This window comes from Nycticebus coucang, chromosome 2 (assembly GCF_027406575.1).
Source record: "Nycticebus coucang isolate mNycCou1 chromosome 2, mNycCou1.pri, whole genome shotgun sequence".
Classification (NCBI taxonomy): domain Eukaryota; kingdom Metazoa; phylum Chordata; class Mammalia; order Primates; family Lorisidae; genus Nycticebus; species Nycticebus coucang.
Genome location: NC_069781.1, coordinates 7,067,048 through 7,094,219, shown reverse-complemented (window position 1 = coordinate 7,094,219; position 27,172 = coordinate 7,067,048). Strand labels below are relative to the sequence as shown.

The window sequence follows — 27,172 nt, the reverse complement described above, 5'->3', positions numbered from 1 at the left end:
CCTCTGTCCCATGCCCAGAGGGAGCCCCCTGGTTGGAGAAGCTGGTTTTAAGGCACCCCAGGGATCTCTGGACTCCTTTGCAGCTGCCCCCGTGGTGAAGCCGTTGCCCAGCGTGGTTCACGTGGTGGCACAGGAGGGGGTACTGCTGCCTTGCGAGGCCTCAGGCATCCCCCGGCCAACCGTCACCTGGCAGAAGGAAGGGCTCAGTGTCTCTGCAGGTGAGTCTCCCTGGTGGTGGGGGGAAGGGAAGAGCACAGGCCTGGAGTCCTTCTTCCTTCCCTGGGAAACTCCAAAGACCTGCTCCAGGTCCCTGAAAGCCCCTGGGCCTGCACAGATATACCCCCACCCTGCTCTGGCTGCGCCCTCCTGCTCCCACCACAGACAGAGGTCTAGCCAAGCCCTCAGAGGCCAAGTTGGGAAGTCGGAGAGGGGCAGTGACAGAGTGAGCCAGGCTTCCCCAATCACTCTGTCACTTGGTCATTCTGCGATCCAGCAAGTCATTTGCTGCCTGTCAGACAGAACAGCCCAAGCTGCCCTCCTCTCCTCTCGGGGCCCCCACCACTGCCACTGGCCCCCAACTTTCTCCCACCACATCCAGGAGCAAGTACCCAGGTCCTACCGAGCGGACAGTTGCAGATTATCCATGCCAGCCCTGGGGATGCTGGGAATTATTTCTGCATCGCTCAGAACAGCATAGGCAGCGCCATTGGGAAAATGCGGCTGGTGGTGCAAGGTGGGCCTGAAGAGGGGCCACGGTGGACATTGGTGACCGCATGTTTTCCCCTTGGGAAATAAGTCCTGGGAACTTCTCTGGGCCCCAGGCAAGGCATATCCCAGCATCCTCCCCAACCTCAGCACTGTTTATAGTTCTGGAAGGAATCAGGGGAAAACATCTCTTGTGTTAAGATCTGGCTTTAGGCATCAACTCCCCTCTCCTCTGCCTTCTCTCTGGCCCCTCCTGGACACTGGGCTGGGATCCTTTGTTCACTCTGGTTTTCCTGTACCAGTGGCCCTGTTGGTCCCCTCCCCTGCACGCACAATCACATATTCCATTCCCTGAGTTTGACCGGTCGTTCCGTCCAGAGGTAAGGGAACACCACTGGCCAGGAATATTCAGGACATGACAGTGTGCTTTGGTCCCAGTGGTCGGCTTTGTGGTGTCTCAGGGGCTATCCCTACCCAGGCTGCATAGGGCTGGGGTCGGCTTTGGCTGGGAACACAGAGGGCTCCAGGCGCTATGCTCCTCTGAGCCTCCTTATCCTGCGTGCTCCTCTCCCTGTGACCTGGAGTGTCACTGGTCACTGGACAGCCAGCCCGCTCTACCCCCAGAGCAGCCTCTCCCCAGGGGAGGCCTTGTGACGGCAGCTCTGCTTTGGCCCTGGAGGCGGTCGGCATGAGGAGTCTGTGCCCACGCAGAGCCTGCCCAGGCCTCTGTCCTGAAGCTTTTAGTCTTTGTGTGTGCGCATGTACACAAGAGGCGTCACACAGCTTCACCAAACTCAGAGTCCCCAAATCGTCCTGACCTTGGGCAATGACCTGTGACTGGGGAGCTGGTAGGCACAGCTGATGGCTGAGGGGCCGAGCCAAGGGACACAGGCACTGGGGTGGGGGCAGCCTGTTCCCCAGCCCAAGTCCAAGTGGCCCCACCCCTCTGCCTATAGTTCCACCAGTGATTGAGAATGGCCTCCTGGACCTGTCCACCACTGAAGGCTCCCACGTCGTCTTGCCCTGCACAGCCAGGGGCAGTCCTGAGCCTGACATCACCTGGGACAAAGATGGCCAGCCAGTGTCAGGCACCGAGGGGAAGTTCACCATCCAGCCTTCTGGGGAGCTGCTGGTGAAGGACCTGGAGGTGAGGGCCCAGCAGGAATGACAGCCACCCCAGGAGCAGCACGTGTCCACTGAGATCCCTGTTTGCTGTGTCCTGTGAGCCCCAGTAGCCCCAGATGATGAAATAAGCATCATCATCCTGCAGGTGGATACAAAACCGAGCTCGGGTGGACCTGCTTGTCCCAAGATTCGCTGTTACCAAGAGGCAGAGCCCAGATTGAAAACTAGACCACAGGGGCAGGATCTGGGGGTGGAGGGGAGCACGGACTGGGGGTGTGGTGACAACTTTGTGTCCCCATAGTCACCTGGTTGTTCTCAACCACACATTGACATCAAATGTTCCCTGTGGTCTCAGAGGTGTTGAGCCAGGGGTGTGGGTGGGACCCCGACCCCTGTCCCTGTCAGCACTCATCAAATACACAGTGAGCCCCTCAGTGGAGCAAGCACTTGGGGCATCCCAGGGCCCCCACCACGCAGGGCACTGTGGTGCAGCAGTAGCACGCTGGCCCTGCATGGACACACCATAAAACTCCTTTTCTTGGAGCCTCCCGGGCCCTCTATAAAGGCACCAAAAATGAGACCTGCCTCAGGGGCGACTTGAATGTAGATGAGCTGGTGCCGGTTAAGTTCTACGCACAGGGCCTGGTATGTGGTAGGTGCTTAGGAAATGGTAACGTCTGTGATGGTGCAGTCAGAGCTTAGGTTATGAAGGAGCAGAGCTATACGAACGCTGCCAGGGAGTGCAGTGGTGAATCCAACCACTTACTAGCTGTGTGACTTTGGGCAACTCTCTTTACCTCTCTGTGCTGGATGCTGTATGGGCTTCCGCAGGGGAGTGGGTCCCCGCAAGCACCCTGGCCCACACCAGGCTGGGAGGCAATGCTCCAGCCAGCTCCCTCTGCCTGCAGGGCCAGGACGCAGGCACCTACACCTGCACCGCTGAGAACACCGCGGGCCGTGCCCACCGCCGTGTGCACCTCACCATCCTGGCACTGCCTGTGTTCACCACTCTGCCTGGGGACCGCAGCCTGCACCTCGGGGATAAGCTGTGGCTTCGCTGTGTGGCCCGGGGCAGCCCTACCCCCCGCATTGGCTGGATCATCAACGACCAGCCAGTCACAGGTCTGGGCCAGCTGGGGGAGGGTGGGACAGGGACCAGGACACAGGACCCTGGAGGCTGCATAGGGAGGGCAGGGGCAGAGATCCAGCCCAGCAGACAGGAAGAGGCTGTCAGCCTGCCTGTAGTTCTGGGTCTCCAGACTTGGCCCTGTGCAGGGGGACAGAGCAAACCCAGTGTGGCCATATCCTACAAGCCATATATCAGAGATAGCAAGAGGCCCCCTGAGAAGGTGACCCCACCCAGAGACCACAGGGCCAGGAGGGGAGGCCTGCGTTCTGGCCCAGAGCTGCCACTCCCATCTTGGGACCCTCAGCCAGCCCCTTTCCCTGGGGGGCTCCATCCTCTTACCTGGGGCCACACATTTCTAAATCCGGAGTCCACAGGTGCAAAATACCATTGCACACCTGTGGTGAAGGCTTGGCTGGGCCCCAGCATTTCTTGGACCAGGGCCAGTGGTTCAGCCCCTCTGAGCCCTGAGTTTTTAACCTATGAAGTGGAGGTAATGGGGGCCCAAGGACAGAGTGACTTAACGCAGGGGTTGCACTGCACATCAGGCCTGGCCCAGAGTAAATGCCCAGGCAAGGGGAATGCTTGTCTTTATATCTGTGGCGGGCAATGTCTAACTTAGAACAATGGAAAACAAAGTCCAGTAAAAGAATCCATCTCTCTAGAAGCCACAGCAGTGTCTCTGGAAATGCCACCTGTCGATAGTGCCCCTGTGAGCAGGTCTGTCTTGGTCAGCCTGCGCCCAGGGAGAAGGGCGTTTCCTTCTGGGTGTGCACTTTTACTGAACACCTGCTGGGTACTCTGGCCTGAGGGTTTAGGGCAGGAGTTCCCTGCGCCTGGACTCACAGTCCCCCATGTCTTTCTCCATCACAGAAGGGGTGTCAGAACAGGATGGGGGCAGCACGCTGCAGCGGGCTGCGGTCACCAGACAGGACAGCGGGACCTATGTCTGCTGGGCTGAGAACAGAGTGGGCCGTGTACAGGCAGTCAGCTTCATCCACGTGAAGGGTAAGGCACAACCTGGGTGGCCTTTCTCTTGAGACTTCCATGGAACCCGGTCCGTTGGTTTTCTGAGAAATCATCCTGTCCTCTGATAGTGGCTGTCCACCCTCCTGCCCCTTAGAATCCCCTGGGGACTTTCTGAAATGCTGAGGCCCAAGTTCCACCTCTGACTCAGTCAACCATCACCATGGGGTAGTGCCTAGACGTCAGCATTTTTTACACTCTCCCAACAGCTTGGACTGCAGGTAGAATTTGAATCTGACCAGTGGGCCTGCGGCTACCTATAGCTGGCGGTGCCAGGGTGGGAGGAGGCCTGGGGGCCAGGACACCCTGGCTGAAAGATACCCGAAGCTTGCCAGCCTGCAAGCTTGTGGCCTTGCCCCACTGGAGCAGCACAGTGACCCTTAGTAATGCCATAACTAGTTTGCTTGGCTCCAGGGTAGGCTGACAAGCAGCGCAGATGCTGGGATGCTGCTGTAGCTCTTGGTAGATTCTACCTTAGGAGAGCAGGAAGGATGGAAGCTGGCACAGGGCTTTCAAGAGTGTTTCAAGGGTCACATGAAACTTAGCATTGCTGTGCACAGAATAGGTGTCCTGATGTCATTGTTTTCCTATAGCTCTTGATTTCCAAAGTACCTGGCAAGGACTCTGGTGTAATCCATCTGTGGGAGCAAGCACATGACATACGGAACCCTGAATTCCCACCTGTATCCATCTCAGGCATCACTAGTTAATCACAGCACGATTCCCACTCAGCTTCAAATCCTTCTCAGCACAGTTCCTGGGAGCCGCTGCCAGTCTGTGACTTGACCCATGACATCACGAACTGATGCATATGACGCTGGCCTATCAGGAGCCTTTGTAGGCCCCTGGAGGAGGGAATTGGGCAGGCCACTGGGGACAGGTTTATGGACGGTTAAGCCCAAAGGGTGTCCATCTCCTGACCACTTGTTTGATGTCACCCCATGCAGAGGCTCCTGTCCTACAAGGGGAGGCTTTCTCCTACCTGGTGGAACCTGTGGGGGCCAGTGTCCAGCTAGACTGTGTGGTCCATGGAGACCCAACACCCAACATCCACTGGATGAAAGATGGCCTTCCTGTGCAGGGCAGCCGTCTCCGGCGCCAGCTACAGAATGGCTCACTGACTATTCACAGGACTGAGGTAAGGCAAGGCCTGGCCTCTTGGGTAGGGCCACCCAAGACAACCCTAAACTCTTTCTAATTGTTCAGGAAGGTTCTTAGGTCAGCACCTTCCTCAGACTGGCACCAGCTCCACAAAGCATGTCCCTGCCCAGTCCCCAGACATTCTCCCACTCTACCTAGGGGGACCTCCAGCCAGTGACTTAACTTTTCTGTGCCTTAGTCAGCTCAGCCACTCAGTGGAGCTAATAATTATTTCCACATCGCAGGGTTATAGTAGAAAATCAGTGAGATTACTCATACCAGGAATTTAAGGATGGTCAGTGGGTAATGCCCCCAAAGTTTTATTAACAGCTCCTGGGGGAGGGTAGGCAGGTAATAGTGACCCCATGTTACAGACGAAGACACCGAAGCTCAGAGAGGCTCACAAGCAGTAAGTGTAGGAAGCAGGCCCCACCCCAGCTTCCCAGCTCCTGCTATAGGCTATTTCCAAAGCCTCGGTGCTGGGGCAGTTCCTTTCCACCTGCCCTCCTATGTCCCAGTTTCCAGTGATTGTGCAGAAATCCACAAGCCAGTCTAGTCTCAGGTTCATCTTTGGGGCCTTAATCTTGGAGCAAACGTTTCCCTGGACAGCAGCAGTAACAGGACAAGTAATAATTGCAATAGTCATGGCTGCCACTACTCAAGTACTAACTGTGGGCAGACTCCATGCCTCATAATTCATGAGCATCATGTTACTTAATACTTACAACAATCCTACCGGTTATCATTTCTATTTTATAGCTGGGGAAACTGAGGCTCCAGAGACATGGGAATGTCCTAGCGATGAGTTTGGTGCAATAAACAGTAGGGCTGGGATTTGGTCCCAAATCTGGACTCTTAAGTTTGTGTCATGCCGCCCCCCAATGGTCCCTTGAAAGTGGCCTCATATATCATCTTGGGGCATGGACAGTGGCCTCAGGCTTCCCTTGCCCCATCTCACAGTGGCACTGCCACTCAGAAGTGACCTGAGCCAGTGCTGACCTGAGTTCCATCCCAAGTCCATGAACAAAGCTTCCTTGGCCACCTAAGTTGGAGAAACACTGCAAAGCTCCTCCCTTCTGGAAGACTCGAGGTGCATGCTAGGACAATAAAGGCCCTGATAAGTCCTGCAGTTCAGAAACGTGTTGTTGTCTAACTCAGTGCTTCCCAAACTTATTTGACCATGGAATCCTTTTTTTCCCCAAGGATTCTCAGATAAATGTGCCCTGGAGCAGCAAGACTTCAGTGCACACAATTTGGGAGTCATGCTTTTCCCAGCAGTGAATCTCCTAAAGGCCATTATTCCATCCCCTTAGTCACTAGTCCCGGTTCTGGGAATGCAAATGAGCTGGATTCTCTTGGCACATCTAGTGACAAGTGGCCACAGAGGCCCCCCCTGATGCACTGCGGAGAATTGGGTGACCCTGGCTGGTTTATTCTCCAAGCTCTTTGCTGGCCAGCTGGGTCTGGGTCCAATCACCCCAAGTGTGCCCAGCCGTCCCGAGCTGCTGGTCCTCTCTCCTGAGCACCCCCACCCCCTGCCCATCTGCAGAGGGACGACGGGGGACAGTACCAGTGCCTGGCAGAAAACGAGATGGGCACAGTGAAGAAAGTGGTGCTCCTTGTACTGCAGAGTGAGTCTTGGCCTCCCTGCCCCCTCTGCAGGGTGGGATCATGGGAAGTGACACCCAGGGACAGCAATGTCTGGTGTGGCCAGGAGAGGCAGGGCCAGAGACTTGGAAGTCTTTAACTGGTAATTATTTGGAACACACAACTAAAGTCATTTAGTTGCCACATTTGTTTGCCAAATGTGTATGAGATTCAGGGTTGAGCTAATAAATACTCAGCGACCCTCCAGCCATGCCTGGGGGGAGCTGGTTATTTAAAACTCAAAACTCTCGTCAAGATCCTGGCCGCACTTTCCAAGCTGTTTATACTTCACCAAGCACTACTGAGCCTCCAAATAACACTGTGAAATAGTCTCAGTTGGGACTTGGTAGGAAATGTTCTATGGAAGATGAACGCACACTTGGAAAAGAGCATGTATCATGGTGTCGATCTCAGCGAAGTTTATAACATGAACCCACCCAGTTAAACAGCACCTAGATTAGAACAATAGACCAGTATCAGCTCCCAGAGCCCCAGCATGTCCCCTTCTACTCATAGACCCCTGCCCCATAATCACTGTCCCAAGCTTTGCCTGTTTTTAATTGTTTTAAAAACCAGCTTTATAGGGCCAAGTGCAACAGCTTACACCTATAACACTAGCCCTTTAGGAAGCTGAGGCAGGATTGTTTGAGGCCAGGAGTTCAGCCTGAGCAACAAAGCAAGACCCTGTTCTACAAAAGATAGAAATTAGTCTCGGCGCCTGTGGCTCAAGTGGCTAAGGCGCCAGCCACGTACACCTGAGCTGGTGGGTTCGAATCCAGCCTGGTCTCGCCAAACAACAATGATGTCTGCAACAACAAAAAATAGCCGGGCATTGTGGTGGGTGCCTGTAGTCCCAGCTACTTGGGAGATGGAGGCAGGAGAATTGCTTGAGCCTAGGAGTTGGAGGTTGCTATGAGCTGTGATGCCACGCCACTCTACCCAGGGTGACAGCTTGAGGCTCTGTCTCAAAAAAAAAAAAAAAAGAAATTAGCCAGGTGTGGCATGCACCCGGTAGTCCCAGCTACTCAGGAGGCTGAGGCAGGAGGATCACTTGAGCCCAGGAATTTGAAGTTACTGTGATCACACCCGTGCACGCTAGTAAGGTCGACAGAGCAAGACCCTGTTTCAAAACAAGAACAAAAATAAAGCAACAGCAAAAAACCCAACTTTATTGAGATATAATTTATAGACCATAAAACTTACCCATTCATGTAATTCATGGGATGCTGCTAAGCCTTAAGGAGGAAGGACATTCTGACATAGGCTGTACCGTGGATGAACCAGGAGGCTATTATGCCAACTAACAAAAGCCAGTGACAAGAAGGCAAATACTACACAATTCCACTTATGTGAAATGCCCAGAGGAGTCAGCAGGTAGAGACAGACACACAGGCCAACTGACAGCCAAGTGGGAGCCAAAGAGGGTGTCCCTGCTCCTCCCAGCCAGGGAAGGGCGGGAGCCTAGTGTGGGGCCTGTACCCTCCCACCCTGCCCAGCAATAAGGAGTCACCCTCCCTGTCCTGGGGCATCAAGGACGCTGGACTTTCACTAGCCCCTGACAGAAGTGAGGGGGCACCTCCTTTCCCCCGGCTGCATCATGGAAGGTCTGCGAAAATGGAAGATTAAATAAGAACCCGAGCACTGCATATTGGAACTCACTTGTCATACCAAGAGCCGGAAAGATCTCAGCGTGAATGAGAAAAGACAACCCACAGACACCAGCTGAGACGGCACAGAAGTTTGAGTAATACCCCAAGGATTTTAAAATAGCCATCATCAAAACGCGTCACTGAGCAATGGTGAGCAAGGTGAAGCAAATGCCAAACCGGAAAAATCTCAGCCAAGTGTGGCTGTGGAGTAATTCAAAATTCAGGCCCTTTTCAAGTCTGCGTCTGTGTGACTATGCTTGGGACCGCCCGGGTCTCCCCTTCACAGATGCCTATTTTCCACGTCAGCCAGGTGTGTGTGTGGGGAGCCGACCCCACCTTTCCATGACCCCTCATTTCCAGGGTCTCGCCACTACATTTCAGGCTGGTGGAGCTGCCATTTCCCATTTGCTTCCAACCAGTTTTGCCACTATTCCCAGTGATCCCTCTCCAGGCACATTTTCATCCTCTGCTGCACAGCCAGACAGCCCCAGCCCACACCCCGGGAGGGGCACACGCTGCCGGTCTTCACAGCCACCCTCCCCTAACAAAACCGCTGTGATGACCACAGCAGGTAGAAGTGGCCGCAGTCTCAGGCAGGAAGGCCAGACTTCTGTTCTTATCCAAAGTTCTAGGTAGTTCCAAAAGTGTCACTTGCCTTTGGTTTACTTCTAGAGCCCAGAAATAGTTGTTTACACTGATTGTGTCACAGGTCCTCCAATTTTGTCCAGTGTCCTTGTTTGGGGGAGCAGATCTGCTGGCCTCTGCACAGCCACTGCAGGAAGTCTTGCTCTTCCTCATTCTGACCTTTAAGTTGAATCATATCAAAGGCACTCAGGCCTCTTTTACACAACCTAATTTGTGGCATTTGTTCATTTTGTCCCTGTGGAGTTAGTTTATTTGTTCTCATTGCTGTGTGATTTGCCAGTCTAAGGATATGCCACAATATATTTATGTGTTCCAGTGTAGGTTAGTTTCCAGTTAAAGGCAGTGAAAAACCATGCTGCTACGACGTGCTTATGCACGTCTTTTGGTAAACATGCAGGTGCACTCATGTGGTCCAGGGTACTGAGCGGAATTGCTAGGTCATGTAGTCCACAGGAGTGGACATTGACTGTGATGTGTCACAGTGGTTCCCAATGATATGTCCACGTCCTAATCCCCAGAACCTGTGACTGTTACATTATTTGGAAAAAGAGTCTTTGAAGATGAGATTAAGTTAGGATTTTGAGATGAGGAGATGATCTCAGATTATTTTAGTGGGCACGAAGTGCTATCACAAGTTTCCTATAAAAGACAACCAGAAGGAGATTGGACACACACACGCAGGCAAAATAAAGGCGCAAAATAAAGACACAGGATGGAGCGACACAGCCTCACATCAAGAAATGCTGGCAGCCACCAGAAGCCAGAAGAGACAAGAAACAGAGTCTCCCCCAGAAGGGGAGCGTGGCACCTTGACCGTAGCCCAGTGAAACTGATCGTGGACTTCCAGCTCCCAGCTGTGAGAGAATAAAATTCTGCTGTGTTGATCCACCAAGTATGTGGCAGTTTGTCACAGCACCACAGGAAGCTAAGCCACTGGCAGATGAGGTTCCACTGTGGTTGTGCCAACCTGCCATCCACTGCAGCATCTCCTCAGCACTGGGCACTCCCCTTTTATTCCGTGTTACACCCTGGAGACCACGGCAATAAGTGGACAGGAATTACCATCCTCATCTTTCAGATGAGAAAACTGAGGGTCAGGGAGCGACCTGGTGAGAGTCACTCACAGTAGGCGACAGGTCTGCCCTTACAGCCAGACAGCATAGAGAGGCACTTCTGGCAGGTGCACCTCTTGCTTCCTAAATGTTGCCAGGACATATGGAAACAACCTAAATGTCCTGTAAGAGAGGCTGGCTTTAGCAAATCGCAATGATGGCATATCACAAGGCCACTGAAAACAAATGTGTAAAGGCACGGAAAGGTGGTTATCTATTGTGGAGCAAAAGTAAAGGCAGACACATGCAATATGACCCTACTGTCACAAGGAAACAAGTGATGCCTAGACAGAGGGAAACACACAGGAGTGGGAGTGGGGCGGGAGGATCATACCTCCTTCTCTGTATTTTCCAATATGTCTAAATATGTACTGCTTGAATACACAAAGCCAATCAAATCTTCCTAAAAGCTTCCCGGGCCTCCCACAGGTGCCCCCGTGTTCCAGGTGGAGCCCCAGGACATGACAGTGAGATCCGGGGACAACGTGGCCCTGCAGTGTGAGGCCACTGGAGAGCCAGCACCCACAGTTGAGTGGCTGCGGGCGGGCCGGCCCTTGGAGAGCAGCCAGCGGCTCCGGACCCTGCCTGACGGGAGTCTATGGCTGCCACGCGTGCAGGCTGAGGATGCTGGCGTGTACGAGTGTGTCGCTCACAACCTCCTGGGCTCTGCCACAGCCCGCGCGTTGCTGGCTGTGAGAGGTACGGGGCGTCCGCCCCCAGCCCTCGCGCGGTGGGGATTAGTGTGCTGCTTGTAGGGGCCTGGCCCCTGCCCCGCCGGCTCCCAGCTCTTCTCTTTGCCTAGTCACAGACTCAGAATGAACCGCCGGGAGGGCTTTATGGGTCGTCTTGTCTCCGCGGCCCATTTACAGAGGGGAAACTGAGTCTCAGAAGTGCTAGGTGTTCCCTATTCACCTTGGACAGGAGACCGGAACATGACCTCTGTGTGGACACCTCCCCATCCCATGAAACAGGCAGAGTAAGAGGAGAATGTCCATGGTGTGCTCTTGGGGACTGCTGTGAAGTCACTTGAATTAGCATTTGTCCCGCCCAGGGGTTCTCTGACCCCAGCCAGAGATGCTGTCTCGAGGTAGACTGGGGTCTGAGCAGAGACCCTCCCCACCCCTGTTTCAGGGCTTGGTCCCTCTCTAGCTGACCAGCTCCGGGTCCAAACCACACAGCTGTGCACACGGCCTCTGTATATGTCCTATGTATGACAAAGTACCTTAGCTGAGGGCTAAAACCACAGGCCTGTCTCCCAGGTCTGCAGGCGAGAAAGCTGAGCCCCGCGTGGGGTCTTCTCAGAGCTGTGACAATCTGTGTACCTCTCCCCCGCCCTGCTGCTGGTTTGCTGCCCATCTCTGCGTCTCTTGGCTTGTAGAAGCATCACCTCATCTCTGCCTTCATCTTCACATGACATCCTGCCTGTTGGTGCCTGTCTCCAGTTCCCCCTATTATTCTGCAGTCAAGGGGAGATTTAAAAATAAAAAAATAAAAAATAAATACAAATTTCCCCTATTATAAGGACACCAACCCTAACGACCTCCTTTTAACTTGTTGTCCTCTGTAAAGACCCTCTCTTCAAACAAGGTCACAATCGGAAGTCCTGCGGTGAGGACTTCAACATATTAATTCCATTGGGAGGATGCACAATTCAACACATAACAGCCTCCTGATTTATTTAATGGCAGCAAGTATTGTTCCTTCACGTACGCTAATTATAGAAAGGCCAATCATATGAAACCTATGAACAATAAAGTAATTCTCCCCCGTAATTCCAGACATAGCTTGGGCGATTATTTGGGGATAGATTCTTCCACCCTCTTTTTTCTCTGAACGTAAGAGATACCATTTTTCTTTTTATAAATGAGGTCAAAGTTACAAGTTGTCTTTATAACCTGCCATTTTAACTCTACCTTGGACAACGTCCCAGGGGAATGAATGCTGTCCCATCTTCTTTATTGGCTTCTGAGCATTCCATGGGGATGGTTTTTATCTTGATTTCTTTTAGCTCTGTTAAATAAGCAACATAGTTTATTTTTCCAGTTTCCCCTCTAAAAACCCTGCATGGTGCACACCTTTGTATGCTGGCCTGAATACTTCTGGATGAGAAATTCCTGCAAGGGGCATGGTGGGTAAAGGGAGTTGAACACCTAACTATACACCTGTCTTCCCTCCTGCCCACTTCATTCCTCCTGCCCCTGGCAGGTGCCAACCCTGGCCCCGTGAGGGACAGGAGCTGCTGAGTCACTCCATGTCTGGGAAAGTTGACAGTGGCTGGCCAGGCCTGGGCTTCCAATTTCCTGTCCCCTTCTGAAACTGCCCAGGTCATGCTATTGCCTTCTTGTTTGGAGTGACCAATTCCTTCCTCTTCCTCTCATTAAAAGGGCAGGAGTAGGTTCACGGCCCTTCTTCCATCACACCCATAAACCCCAGAGCAGCGGATATTGACGAGCACCATCCCAGATGGACAGCAAATCTCATCAAATCTCATCTAGAGTCTGCAGGAAATAGTACTGCTCCCTAGAATCCAGAATTAGCCAGCCCCCTGATTTCATCATTTAGAATCCTGGCAGTTGAGTGTTTTATGTTATTTTTTGACAGATCATGGGCAATTTGTTGTTAATTTCCCCTGAGAGCTGGTAAGTGGAGAGACAGGCTAACTTCTGTCTCTCGCCCCCTCGAATGCCATCTGCCTGAGCAAGACAGCTGCTCCATTAGTCAGAGGAAGTGCCCTGTGCCTGTGCCATCCATTTGATTAGTGCTCAAGAGCATCTGCTCACAGACTGCCTGGCGGCTGCCAGGAAACCAACCCACCCCAACCAGCTGCAGGGCGTCTGGAGTCAGTGCCACTGATGGAATGGGGGATGTTCAGGTGATGGCACTCAGATCTGGCTCAGTGCCCTGGTTCCTCCAGTGTGCCACTCGGCCCCCCCACCCCCATCATGGGCTCCTGCATGTCTGTGGTCCAACCTCTTCGTTTTACAGAGGAGCCAACTCAGTTGTGTCTTGGGGGCCTGATGTGCCCAGGTTTCAAGGAAGGTGATGGCAGAGCCAGAATTAGAAGCTGGCACTTCAACCCAGCTCAGGGCTCCCCCTAACAGCTTCCCTTCACTGTTGGAGCCAGGACCCCCTGGGTGTTAAGTCCATCGCCCATTAGCTGTGTGTCTTTGGGCGAGTTTCTTCACCTCTCTGAGCCTCTGTTTACTCCTTCCTGAACTGGGAATGACAACTGTGGGCACTAGGATGGATAGCAAGTCCACTGGTCTTTTTCTTTTTCACAGGGGAGCCCCGGGGAAGCCGGGGTAGCATAATTGGGGTGATCAATGGCCAGGAATTTGGTGTGGCCACACTCAACACCAGCATACAGCAGGAGGTGCATTCTGGGGTCACCACCATCCAGAGCAGCATCAGCCACATCCCAGCAAATGTGGGTAAGTGGGGGCAACAGTGTCATCTGTATCTGGGCCCACTGTCCCAGACTACCAAGGACCCTCTGGCACCTGCTAGACCCAGGGGAGGCAAAGCCTGCATGCCCAGGCTTGCTCAGGGCCTAAGAACTAGAGCGCATCTGCCTCCAGCAGCTAAGTCCAAGCTAGAGTGGCCTTGGGTACAGGCAGCATTCTGTGTGCCTCACAGCCCCCCTCCCCCCAAGAATGCAATAGCAGCATTTAAAATCAGACTGAGGGTGTGAAACAGTCAGATTCTGTACTTGCAGGAGCTCAGGTCATGGTATGTGAAGCTACTGATTGCTCTTGAGGCTCTTCCCCATGGTCAAGGCCAGGGCTGATAGGACTAAAGAGACCACCCATAGAAGGATGCCAGCTGGAGGTGACAAAAAGCAGGAAATGTGGAGAATCAAATTAGCTAGTGATCCACAGGCACACTGACCCATCACATGGGTATCCGAGTAGGTTAGTGTCTGGGAGACTTACAGACTTGTCAGGGTGGACCTCACTGTCTTGCTCTTCCCAGGGGACCAGTGAGCAGAGGAAGGGCAGTGCTCATGGGGTCTTTACTAAGTGTGACTCTTCTGAAGCTGCCCTTCACCACAGTCCTGCGTGGGCAATGTGAGGTCGGGGGACTTTGCCAGGGGTCACACCAAGCTGGCTGCCAGCAGAGAGCCAATGAGGCCAGATGCTGCCCAGAGGTGGCTGCTTATTCCAGGTGCAGGAGGAAGAACAGTAGAGAAACATCTGGCCCAAGCCAGTGACCCAGGCCCCGTTCAGTGGAAACAGACGCACAAAGGTAGAGAAGGTTCTACCCATGCACAGGGGCCCAGCTGGCTCCCCATTAACATGACAGAGCTCTCACCATCTCTCACCCTGAGCAAGGAGGGAATGAGCCGTGTCCCCTTGCCCAGTCTGTGGTCCCACTTGGCCCCAAGAGGAAGTCCAAGCATCAGGTCAAAGTCTGAGAGTCCAGGAATTCATTGGCTTTTTGCAAATGGCTTAGAGTAATCCTTCCTCTCCTGGGTTCTTCCAGAAGGAAATTTTGTTAATTTTCAACTCAGCCCAGCAAATATGTAATGACATTTCATAGAGTCCCAGGCTCTGTGGTGACCCAGGAGTCCACAATCTGTATTTACTGAACTGAGTTGAATATCAGCAAGTCATGTGGATTTCTTTGTATACATTTCTTTTGCTATTTTTCATAATAACTCTGTGAAACAGATTATTTGCCTTCTCCACTTCTCAGGTTCTGGGTAAGTAACTGACACAGGTAGTCAAGAGGCTGAGCATGGGCAGGGAGGGAAGGGGCTGAGCTCCCCTGGGGGCAGTGGGGAGCCACAGATGGATCTAGAGCAGGAGAGTGGCCACCATGAAAATCCACGCCTAACCTGGCCCTGCCCCACCCAGGGCCTCTGATGCGGGTGCTTGTGGTCACTATCTCCCCTATCTACTGGGCCCTGGCTGGAGAGAGTGGGGAAGCCCTGAATGGCCACTCCCTGACGGGTGGCAGCTTCCGGCAGGAGTCACATGTGGAGTTTGATACTGGTGAGCAAGGTCTCCCCCAAGGTGGGCTGGGTCGGCCTGAGGCCTGAGCCCAGGACCTCTCCTCACGGTGACTTGGGACTTGGTGGGGCGGGTTGCAGGGGAACTGCTCACAATGACCCAGGTGGCTCAGGGCCTGGATCCCAATGGCCTCTTGCTCCTCGACATGGTGGTTGATGGCATTGTCCCTGAGAGCCTAGCTGATGAAGATCTTCAAGTGCAGGTAGGGGTCACGCCCTGGAGTCTGCAAGCATGGGGTGTCCTGTCCTCAATCTCCCCTGATCAGCCCGGCCCACTTTCCCTTCTAACACTCCAACAGAGGCTGGGTCACAGCCTTGGACTCAGGGTAGGACTAGCAGGTTATAACAGGCTCAGCTGGGGGCCCAGGGAGAGGACACACTGAGCCCAGCTTCTTGGGGAAAGAGGATTCTCCCCATTCCATCAAGAAGAGCGCAGAGGGAAGTGAGCTGCCTGAGGCTGCCCAACAGTTTGGAGGAAGAGCTGAGAGGCCACCCAGTTCTTCACCTGAGTGGGGGCTGAGTTGAAACCTGGCATCCTCCTCACCTCTCCCTCCTCTTCCTCCTCCAGGATTTCCAGGAGCGCTATGTGCAGACAGGGCCCGGCCAGCTGTTTGTGGGCTCTACGCAGCGCTTCCTCCGAGGCGGTGTCCCGGCATTCCTGCGCTGCAACCACAGCATCCAGTATGCTGCGGCCCGGGGCCCCCAGCCCCAGCTGGTGCAGCACCTGCAGGCCTCGGCTATCAGCATGGCCTTTGACCCCGAGGCCGAAGCCCTGCACTTCCAGCTCAACACAGCCCTGCAGACTGGTGAGGCCCCCACCGTCTTCCCCCACCACGCACTGCCCTAACTAAAAACGCACCTGGCTGAAGGCCATCCCCACCCCCAGCATCCCTGACCGGGGCCAGAGACAGGGGAACTGAGACAGCTTGTCTGGTCTGCTGACCTCCAAACTGTCCCCACTCCTGTCCATCTACCAACACCCCTCACAGAGACATAGCTCTTCAGGCCACTCCAGTTCAAACCTCTGTAGTCTTTCCCCAGACCCCAAGGTGAAAGTCAAGCCACACACCCCCACCTTCTCCCAAGGATGCCTGCACCAGAGGCCCCACCTGGAGCCACACCCCTGGAGACTCACATGAACATGCCTTGCATTCTCACCCAGGACGTACTAAGGACACCTATCCAAAAGGTTTTTGACATTAAACAAGAGATAGTGATAAGAGCACAGCTTTGCAGTCAGGCAGATCCTGGTTCAAATCCTAGCTGCCCCACTTTCTGGCTGTGGGACCTTGGAGGCAATGCCCAGGCCCTTTGTGAGCCTCAGTGTTCCCATCTGTACATGACATGGCCTACCTTGCAAGGTGTTGGTAGCAGAAATGCTATCTCTAAAACCCTAGCTTGGCAGCTAGAGACCACTTTGTCAAGGGTGATTGTCCCTACAATTACTAGACTGTGAAGGCTCCAGGATAGTCAGGGGCTGAACCCTACCTACCTTTGTTCATGCTGCCATCCACACTCTCCCTTGCCCCTCTGCACACCCATCTCATGCAGCGCTGGACTCTTGGGGGTGCAGTTTCGTATGCATTGACCATCTGTGTTTCACTTTAGTGGTTTCTCCTGGGTCTGCCTGGCCTTACTGCCCAGCCCCAGGAGGAGCCCCTCAGGCATGTCCCACAGGGACATGTCCCATGGGACCTGAGTGGGGAATAAGCTGACTTGCTGGCACCATCCTGTCTGTGTCCTGCCTGAGGATGGGCTCAGTTCCCAACTGGGGGCACTGTCTGGCCAAGTCAGCAGTGAAGAGCTGTGAGCCCAGCTATGGCCAATGCAGCTTTGAGGATCTGTGTCCTTAGGACATATCCCCTTGACCCCACAGAGGAGAATGAAGTTGGCTGTCCGGAGGGCTTTGAGCTGGACTCCCAGGGAGACTTCTGTGTGGGTGAGTGTTCCCCAAGTCCCTGCATGGACCTGGGAGGCCTCTGGGTTATCTGTCCCAGCCAGGTGGCAGGAGAGCCCAGAAGCAGGGACCACCAGACCCCTCCCACCCCAGACAGGGACGAGTGCTCAAGTGGCCCAAGCCCCTGCTCCCATTCCTGCCTCAACGCACCTGGACGCTTCTCCTGTTCTTGCCCGACTGGCTTCACCCTGGCCAGGGATGACAGGAACTGCAGAGGTGAGTGGACCCTACGGGGAAAGGTGCTCCTCAGACCTGGGGCAGGTGTGCAGGAGGGTCCCAGGGGCCAGCCATCTGGGGGCATTAGATGACAGCCTGGGGGGTCCCAATGCCATATCCCCACCAGGTCCCTTCCTGCTATGGGGGTTGCAGAAGGGCGAGGCTCAGTTATCAGGAACAATGGACATCCCCAGAGACACACGGGCAGACCACATGCTGGGGCCACCTATACCTGCTGAGCCCAACACTCAGCATCGTCTCAGTAGGCTAGAGCTGGCCAGTGGGCCCTTGTGTGATTGCCCTGCATGCTGTGTGTCCCCCTCAGCAGTGCTTCTGGGTGACAGATCTGACCCTGGGGGACTTTCTTGGTGCTGCACCTCTTCACTCTCACCAGCAAGGCCGAGTGCCCCAGGGGACATTGCCTACAACCTTGCATGGGAAGCTGCAGGTCCCTTGGGTGGGCCCTGAGTTTGGGGTAGGGCAGGGGCAAGATGACAGAAAGAGCTAGCGGGGGTGGGGACCTTGGAGCTAGGGCTCCTCACCTGGGAACAGGGCAGCATGGGTAGGCTGGGCCAGAGCCAGGGCGGTGAGGAGGGCCTGAGAGACTGTGTTCAGTCTGCCCACACTGCCCCTGCAGATGTGGACGAGTGTGCAGGGGACGCCCACCTCTGCCAAGAGGGACAGCGCTGCGTGAACCTGCTGGGGTCCCACCGCTGCATCCCTGACTGCGGGCCTGGTTTCCGGGTGGCTGCTGACAGGGCTGGCTGTGAAGGTGACAGGGGCATGGCGTGGGGCCCGTCTGTACTCTAGGGAACCCAGAGGTTTCCAGGGTTCAGCTGATGGGAGAGGGTGTGTCACTGGGATGCTGGCCTTTCAGGATGACCAGAGCTCTCTTGGCAGAAGGAGCACAGGGAGGCCAAGGACAGAGCTTGAGTCCCAGCCCAGCCTGGCTCCTGGCAGCTCAAGCACCTTGGACAAGTGTCTCTTCCTCTGGGCCTCATGTTTTTCCTCTGTGTGATGAAGGGGGGACCAGGTCAGGGATGGCAAACACGTGCTACCTCCACTGCACTTCCCGGTGCCCCTCGGGGGTCATGGCCCAGCTAGAGATGGCCTCTGAATCCCTCTCCACGCAGTGTTCCCAGAAGCTATATGAATCAGCTGGCATCAGCTTTTGAAATGAAACCTGGATGCCCCCCAGACGGTGACCTCCAGGGTCCTTCCCGCTCTAGCAGGCTATGGTGTCACAATTGCAGGTCTGCCTGGCTGCTCTAGAGGCTGTGCTGGGGAGAAGGAAGCGCGACAGGGCCTGACGGGAAGATGCACTGTTGCACCTCCACAAGCCTTGATCAGCAGGGCAACCTGACAAATTGGGCTCTGCTGGCCACCTGCCCCCTCCCTTCCTTCTCTCCATTTTTTAGCTCTTCCTCCACACCTTGCTCCCCAGCCCTTCATAGGCCCGGTCCAAGCCTCTCCTCACCGCAACGACCCCGCAGTGAGGGGGTGTTCTTACCCTCCTTGTGATCGAGGAAACCAAAGCTCTGGAGGGAGAGTTATCTGCGGGCCAGGAATGTGGCAGAGCTCTGTGCAACCCGGGACACTGCCTCCAAAGCCCGCCTTCCTAGCCCCTCCTTGCTTTTATACTCAAACCCTCTTGGCCCCCTGGCTGGTATAACTGAGAGCAGTGGCACGTTCAGCCTGGAGGCATTGAAGTTAAAGGAGGGGACATGGAGGAGGCCCTTATGTGGAGAGAGATGGCATATCTTTGGGGTGAGGGCCTCTGAGCTAGGCCACGCTCCCTGATGATGCCTCTGCCTCCCAGATGTGGACGAATGCCTGGAGGGACTGGACAAGTGTCACTACAACCAGCTCTGTGTGAATACCCTGGGCAGTCACCGCTGTGGCTGCCCCAGGGGGTACCGGATGCAGGGCCCTGGCCTGCCTTGCCTAGGTATGGGGACACCCCCCCCCCATTGACTACCCCCTTCTCATGGGCAGTGCATGTTCATGGCAGTGGTTCTGGTAGTTCTGCGAATAACCACATGGCAGCTGACACACATAGCAGCCGACACTGACTGTGTACTTATCAGGAGCCTGGATTCTGCTTTCCCTGCCTCTGGCACCAAAATCTCACCCCTGTCCCTGTGGGTCACCTTCCCTGAGATGCCAGGAGGAAAGGGTGGCTCTCAGAGGGGCTCAGGAGGTAGAACTGACCCACAAAAGGGCTCAGGGACTAATAGGAGCTAGAATCCAGGATGACACTCAGAGCTGGGGAAGGCTGGGAATGGCCCAGGAAAAGGACAGCTTTGTAGACAGGCCCATGTGCAACATGTAAGCAGCTGAATTCTGGGAGGTGTGAGCAAGAAAGGAGGCCCGAGACAGGTAGAGTGGTCCCTGGCCGCTACCATGAGCCCTGAGCTACCCTCTTTCCTGGCCCCACCCCTGCAGATGTCAACGAGTGCCTGCAGCTGCCTAGGGCCTGCGCCTACCAATGCCGCAACCTCCCGGGCGGCTACCGCTGCCTGTGCCCACCAGGCCAGACCCTCCTCCGTGATGGCAAGACCTGTGCCCTACTGGAGCAGAGTGGACAAAATGTGACCACTGTCAGCCACCAGGGCCTTTTTGTGCCCTGGCCGGAGCCCCGGGTCCCCATCCCTGGTGGCTCCTATCATGCCTGGGTTTCCCTCCGTCCGGGACCTAGAGCCCTGAGCAGCATGGGCCGGGCCTGGTGCCCCCCTGGCTTCATCAGGCAGAACGGAGTCTGCACAGGTAGAACCAGGTCCCAACCATCCATGGAGACACATCCTCCATGTTATCTCGGGCTCCTAGGCTGGGCAGGGGTACTACCCACTGAGTTCAGACACCCAGGGGGCACAGGTCAGTGGTGGGTGGCAGATAGTTGCCTCCTTGATACTGGGCATCTCAGAGCCTCTGGATGCTACTGGGCAAGGGGGCTCCAAGACAGGGATGGAACATTTTCTAAACCATCTGACTTTAGGACACTTTACCCAGGAGGAGGGCCTCCTGCACAAGTGTTCCCAAGAATCCACTTTGAGAAACATTTCTCTTGGCACTCAGAGGCAAAGCAGTCAGGGAGGGAGATGTTCTAGAGTGAAGATGTTTGGACAAAGAGAATGTGAAGAGGGTTGAGGGTCGAGAAAGGAATGGGCCCTGTAGAGGCTAGCACTGGGCTGCAGAGAGGGACAGAGAAGAAGCACATGGCTGAGGGCTGGCACTTTGCTATTCCCACCTGTGGTGGGGTCGGTGTCCCCCTCTCTGTGCCCTGCTGAGAGTGGGGTTGGGCCTGTGGGGTTCCCTCTTGCCACGCCCAGGGACTCCCCAAGCCCTGCATGTGGTCCAGGTGGAGCAGTACAGGGAAGAGGACCAGGTTGCCCCAGAGCCTGGCAGGCAAGGCATGTGGCCACCTGGGCCTCTGTGACTCAGCGTGTCTCTATGCCTGGTTCCCCACCCTGACCCCACCACTCATGCCCGGGCTAGACCTCGACGAGTGCCGGGTGCGGGGCCTGTGCCAGCACGCCTGCCGCAACACCAAGGGCAGCTACCAGTGCCTGTGCCCTGCCGGCTACCACCTCCTCCCCAGCGGGAAGAACTGCCAGGGTGAGCCGGGGCCCAGGCAAGCCACCTCCCAGATGCCGGAGGGGCTGGGTGGGCAGCAGTGGACAGGGCACGCGAGGATCTCACCCACTCTATCCACTCCAGCCCCTTCACAGCCATCCTATGAGGTCAGGCAGGGACGGGAGCAGAGGGGTTACATGACCACCCCAGGCCCCCACACTCCAAACAGGAGCCTCAAGCAATCACATGGGCAGGCCTGCCAGGCCAGTGCCAGCTCTGCTGTGTGCCCCTCACAATCACCTGCCTCACCTCTCTGAGCCTCAGTCTCCTGGTGAAACAGGGCTAACATAGTCCCCCTCAAATAGCTGGGATGGGACCTGCAGAGGACAGGCACAGAGCCAGCACAGTGCTGCTGGTAGCAGCAGTGATGTGCCCCAACTCCTGAGTTGGGCACCTTCTCTGACACACACCGGGGCAGGGGCACGCTACCTCCCCTACCCTAGCAACAGGAATCTGCCGGCCTTGTCTGTTTCCATCCTCATTGTCATGGGGCTCAGGGAATGTCCTCTGAGAAGGGCAGGGCTCCACAGAGGGAGACCAGGATGCTGCCCACAGGCAGTGGGCACTCTAGATCAAAGGGCAAGTGGCCGCCCAAGACAAGCCCCAGGTCTCTGAAGCCCTGCAGCCACCAGACACCAGGCTCAGGAACTCCCCACCGCTCCCACTGCCATGCTCTGGAAAGACATCCAACAGGTGGGGAGGTGCTAGGGCCCCCTCCTGGGCTGTCACAGGTCAGACTGGCAGGGGACAAAGGAAGAAGGGCTGCCCACCTCGCTGGTGGGCAAAGGCAATTCTCCCCACTCATGCCCCGTTCTCTTGCCTCCCCTGGTCGGTGTTTTGGGCGGATCTTTGCTCGACTTTTCATCCCCTCCCCGACCCAGACATCAATGAATGTGAGGAAGACGGCGTTGAGTGTGGGCCCGGCCAGATGTGCTTCAACACCCGAGGCAGCTACCAGTGTGTGGACACATCCTGTCCTGCCACTTACCGGCAGGGCCCCAGCCCAGGGTAAGGGCCTGAGCTGGGTTTGGGGGAAGACATTACCTGCCAGGAGCTGCCACTTCCCATCTGGCTCCTGTGCCCCCCAAGAGCACGTTCTGCAGCCACTCAGGGTGCAAGCTCGCCTTGACACTGTCGCTCTCTGGCGAGGGACGGAGGTGTGCATGTAGTGCTAGGGACAGGGAAAAGGCCAGAGGAGGGAGAGAGCAGGACACACATGAACACACACATAAAACCCAGGCTCATGAACGCTGCCCAGAGATGTACACAAAACCCCGGGACTCAGATACCCCAATGCACTTCCTCCAGGCCACTGGCAGGGCTACAAACCCTCACAAAGAGGATCAGAGACAGAAGGGCCCAGGGGCACAGCCGCTGTGGTTAGGAAAGTGTCCTGGGGCAGGGAACTGCGCTGGACCTTACCAAACAGGAAAGCCAGGCTATAGGTGGCAGTGGGTGCCCTGGGTAAGGCTCAGCCCCGCACAGTAAATCCCAGGCGGTGACTCAGCTCGGTGCACCTGCAGGTGGACCTGGAGGGCTCTAAGTTGCCGATGCCCTTCGCCTGGGGGGCTACCTTGGGGCATGGACTGAGAAAATCCACTGGGGGATCTGCTCCCACGGGAAAGAGCATGTCTCTGGCTTCTCCCGGCCTCATTTGTACATCTCTACCATGGGCTGACAGTGGTACTTGCAGAGAAGGCGTCTACTCCGCGGGCCTGAAGTTGGGGGTGATCAGCAGGGTGTGTGCAGCGCTGCAGAGGGTGGGGGCGGGGCTGATTTCTGTGGCAGGGCCACGCTCCGTCCGAGGACATCCCCGGGTCCGCCCAACTCTGTCTGTGCTGCTCTGTAGGACGTGCTTCCGACGCTGCTCGCAGGACTGCGGCGCCGACGGCCCCTCCACGCTGCAGTACCGGCTGCTGCCGCTGCCCCTGGGCGTGCGCGCCCACCACGACGTGGCGCGTCTGGTCGCCTTCTCCGACGCCGGCGTCCCAGCCAACCGCACTGAGCTCAGCGTGCTCGAGCCCGACCCGCGCAGCCCGTTCGCGCTGCGCCCGCTGCGCACCGGCCACGGCGCCATCTACACCCGCCGCGCCCTCACCCGCGCCGGCCTCTACCGGCTCACCGTGCGCGCCGCCGCGCCGCGCCACCAGAGTGTCTTCATCCTGCTCATTGCGGTGTCCCCCTACCCCTACTGAGGCAGGGAGGGTCACTAGCTGTAGCTCTGGGACCAGTGTGACCCCTGGGAAGGGGGGCGGGGAGGAGCTGAACGGCCCCCACCGCCTGGCCAGGCTAGGAACGGTACATGGTGGCCCTGGCCCGTGCCATCTGCTGTAGCAAGAGGAACGTCATCTCCTGCCGCCCCATGCGTCAACGAAACCGTCAGTAAACACAACCCTGTGCCTAGCATTGATCCCAGGACAATGAGGACGCACAGGCAGGTGCCAAAGGTTGTCTTTAGGTGGCAAAGCCCCAGGCAAGGCTGGGGGTGAAGCCTCAGAGGGAGCTGGGCAGGGACACAGGGCACCAGGACGCCCAAGGGGAGGGGCAGACCCTGTGCTGACGGCAGCAGCCGTCCCTGTCCACACTTCTGACACTATCGTTCTGAACCCAGCGTGTGTGTACAATATAAAAATTGTTTTTAACCAAGGTGGTGTCTTTGTCTACTTATTTTGCTTTATAAGGAGGAGCTTTGGCACGGAGGGAGACCCACACTTTCTGTTTTGATCCTGGACCACTAAAGTAGGAGTCCAGCGGAAATCCCAAACAAGACCTCTTTATGTTAAATCTTTAGACTTGCACACCCTACCTGTCTGCAACTTTGTACCCTTTGACCTACATCGCCCCAATTTCTCCCTGCCTCTGCCCTTGGTAACCTCCATGTTCTTCTCTATTTCTAGGTATTTAACGTTTTTGTTTTTTTAGATTCCACATTATAAGTGAGATCGTTTTCTTTGTGGCTGGCTTATTCGTGATTAAAATAATAGATTTTAGTATTTTAATAAATGAATTCATTCATTTACTCTGCCACTGGAGATTCATTGAGTTTTACTTTCATGCCCTGAAATCCTGTGCTCCCAAGCTCATATTCTAATGGCAAAGGGCCTGCGGGCAGCAGGCAAATGAAGGGTGAAATGTGGGCCTGCCCATTAGTGATGGTGTGTTAGGGAGGAGAAAAGTTGGGAAGGTGGGAGCAGGGGTCAGGGTAAGTATCACCCAGCTGATGGCTTTAGAGAAGAGCCCTCAAGAAGGTGAGGAGGGGACACAGGACATCATGGGACATCACATGGAGGGGAAGGAAGTTCCTGGGAGAACAGCAGGTGCCAGGCCTGAGGCAGGAAGTTGGAGGTGGGTGGGAGGGAGGGAAAGGGGAAAGAGAGGTTGGATGAGACAGGTCAGGGGGGTTGGGATAGTTCTTATGGGTACTTTGGGCCACTAAAGGGACTTTGGCTGTGACCGAGTGAGCTGGGGAGATTGCATATGTGTGTACTGGCTCCAGGCAGGTAAAAACAGAGCACAGCCCAGAGCTGTTAATCTTTTCCAGGCCTTCAAGTCCTCCTGCCTCCTTCCTGGGCTAATGGAAAGCTATTCCTTTCTCCCTGTTCCTCCTGCTTAGTGTGACTTGGTCATCTCCCCCAAATGTCCCCTTTGTCCCACTTGGGCGAAGGAAAAGCTGTCACAGTTATTTCCCACAAGTTCTAACTGACAATCAGACTGTCTAAACTGAGACATCCAGCAATGCTGGGACAAACAGAGAAGCAATCACTGTGCCTATTTTACAGATGGAGAAAGGGAGGGAATGTGACTCTATCATTTCTTTAAAGTTAGGTTTGGACTCTTGATTCCTAGCTAAGGAATTCCTTCCCAACAGGGCACTTCTTTCTACCAGTTTCCTTTAAACCAGTCTACAAAGTCTTTCCATTAAGGGGCAAGATTAGTAAATATTTTTGGCTTTTCAAGACACTAGTCTCTGCAAAACTACTCACCTCTGCTGTTGCAGTGGAGAAGTAGCCAAGGAAGACACAGAAACAGATGGGCACGGCTGTGTTCCAGTGGGGACACTTAGATTTCAAGTTTATTGTCATTTTCACGGTCATGAGATATTATTATTATGATGATTTTTTTCAACCACTTACAAACGTAAAAGCTATTCTTAGATTGCAGGCTTAATAAAAACAGGTTCAAACTGTAAGTTGCTGACCCCCAGGTTAAAGCACAGAAGTTGCTGGTGGTGGAATTCCAGGCTGGGTACAGATACTGGGGGAGGAAGTCCATCCATACCCCAATGCATCCAGGGCCCCGCTGCGAGTTGGATCGAACACCCTTCCTTGTGCAACCCTAGGGGTCAGGTGTCAGAACCAGGGCCCTGCTCTTTGCTGGGCTGTTAATTTTTTATGGAACCAGGACTTTGCAGCCCAAGGAGACAGAAGGGTCAGCCCCAGGGCAAGGCAGTGCAGAGTCAGGAACTTCAGGGAAGGTACAGACTCCTCTCTCTCCCTGCTTCCTCCTCAGGCCGCTCTCCAGGCCTGCCCAGGCCTCTCGTTTTTCTAAAACTGCCATTTGTTGAGTCTCTATCAGTGTCTTATGGATTTGAGTTTATTTAATCTTCCAGGAGCTCCAGATCCAAAAAATAGTGTCCACTTTCCACTTATGAGGGAATGTGACTCAGAGAAGGTGAGCCACTTGTCCATGCTCACACTGCATGGAGGGGAAGAGAAAGATACAGCCAGACCCATCTGAGCCCAGAGCCCAGGGTTCTAACCACCAGGGGCCTGGACCTTTACTCTTCCAGGGGATAGATGGAAGGGCCTTCGGCAATTCAAGACCTAAGGAGCCAAAAGGGAATATCCATTCATCCAGCTCCCATCCTTTTCTGTTTGAGGCTATGAAACAGAGCCTGGTGAAGAAGAGTGACTTTCCAAGGTTATGCAGATAGTCTGGCAGAGCAGGCCTGGGGCCCAGGCTCTGACCCAGCCCCTCACTCCCAAATCCTGTTACCCTGCCCACAAGGACAGTCATAGAGCAGAGGGGACGCCACCCACTCAAGCTGCAGCCAGGCCCAGCGGGTGTTGTCCGGCTATCAGTCATCATTAGCCAAGACCCTGTCCAGCCACCCAGCCCCCGGTGCCACTTGGCCTCCGAGGCTGTTTTGCACCATAAGAGGTGAAAAACAGCTCTGCAGCTCCCTCACCAAATGCCCTGATGTGTTTTTTCCAAGAACCCAACAACTGGACTCTGTGTTCTTCTGGGCGGGGACTGGCAACCCGGGGTCCAGCCTGAAGGACATGCTCTGTTTCTAGGGCCAGTGCCCAGACTTGGGCAGCAGCAAAGTGACTTCTGGTTCAGGGCAAGGTCCTTGAAGTCTCTGCACACCCAGCAGGTCCAGAAGAGAGAGGGGGAGGAGAGGAGGAAGCCTGCGCCCTGGTTCTGTGCACGGCTATATCTGTGCCTTCAGGTCACTGGGGCATAGATGAGATCACATCCACTCAGCTTGTCCTGCAGCAGTTCAGACAAGTGGCCACAAAAGTCAGAGCCAACCCTCAGAAAAGCCACCCTGGCTGCAGTGTGGAGCAGGGGTAAGAGTGGATGATGAGCAAGGCAAGAAGACAGGTGAGGCGTCTCCGGCACAGGTGCAGGTGAGAGGTCATGGTTGTCTAGGCTAAGACAACAGCAGTGAGAGCAGAGAAGGAACTAGAGCCCTCACGTTACTCCATTTTGCTGCTGGACACTTCAGGCCTCTGCTGTGTGCTAGTATCAGAATACATGACAAGGAACTGATGTGGTGGGGAGAGAGGAGGGTTAGAGAGGCACCTCGAAGGAACAGTAAGTGCAGAGACCATATGGCAAGAAAGAGCCTGACACACTGAAGCAACTACAAGCAGGCCAGCGTAGGGGGTGTACCGCAGGTGAGGGCAGAAGAGGAAGAAACATAAGCCTGGAGAGTTGATCCTATGAGAGATGAGCTCATCAAAGTCTTATTTCAGAAATCATTTCATTTATTAATATTTCAGTATACATCACTAAAACTTTACAAATCTTTTTTTTTACACTCATTATTACTATACCTAAAAAAAAAATCAATGGTAATTCCTTGCTATCATGAAATATATTGTCAGTGTTCAAACCCTCAATTGTTCATAAACATACTTCTTTTGCACTTCAAAAAAAAAAATCAGAATCCAA

General features: G+C 54.9%; 1 protein-coding gene and 1 long non-coding RNA gene across 2 annotated transcripts in view; one reads left to right on the top strand and one right to left on the bottom strand.

The window, feature by feature from the left end:
- The window catches only part of HMCN2 (hemicentin 2), a 141,032-nt gene extending 117,011 nt beyond the window's left edge, over positions 1–24,021 (top strand). Inside the window, exons 79-98 of the mRNA XM_053559715.1 lie at positions 84–218; positions 599–733; positions 1,662–1,852; positions 2,739–2,952; positions 3,830–3,964; positions 4,930–5,120; positions 6,672–6,753; positions 10,605–10,874; positions 13,457–13,606; positions 15,032–15,169; positions 15,268–15,389; positions 15,755–15,992; positions 17,063–17,125; positions 17,237–17,359; positions 17,997–18,131; positions 19,179–19,307; positions 19,805–20,125; positions 20,855–20,974; positions 21,874–22,000; positions 22,842–24,021. Of these exons, the coding sequence (XP_053415690.1) occupies positions 84–218; positions 599–733; positions 1,662–1,852; positions 2,739–2,952; positions 3,830–3,964; positions 4,930–5,120; positions 6,672–6,753; positions 10,605–10,874; positions 13,457–13,606; positions 15,032–15,169; positions 15,268–15,389; positions 15,755–15,992; positions 17,063–17,125; positions 17,237–17,359; positions 17,997–18,131; positions 19,179–19,307; positions 19,805–20,125; positions 20,855–20,974; positions 21,874–22,000; positions 22,842–23,187 (3,365 nt within the window). The 3' untranslated portion in view covers positions 23,188–24,021. The remainder of the gene's footprint in view (positions 1–83; positions 219–598; positions 734–1,661; positions 1,853–2,738; positions 2,953–3,829; positions 3,965–4,929; positions 5,121–6,671; positions 6,754–10,604; positions 10,875–13,456; positions 13,607–15,031; positions 15,170–15,267; positions 15,390–15,754; positions 15,993–17,062; positions 17,126–17,236; positions 17,360–17,996; positions 18,132–19,178; positions 19,308–19,804; positions 20,126–20,854; positions 20,975–21,873; positions 22,001–22,841) is intronic.
- On the bottom strand, positions 10,988–22,848 carry LOC128564105 (uncharacterized). Its single transcript, XR_008373992.1, has 4 exons — positions 22,415–22,848; positions 22,037–22,163; positions 17,294–17,370; positions 10,988–12,185 (listed from the first exon to the last, which is right to left on the bottom strand). It is a non-coding gene; the product is annotated as an uncharacterized LOC128564105 (long non-coding RNA).
- Positions 24,022–27,172: the final 3,151 nt, after the last annotated feature.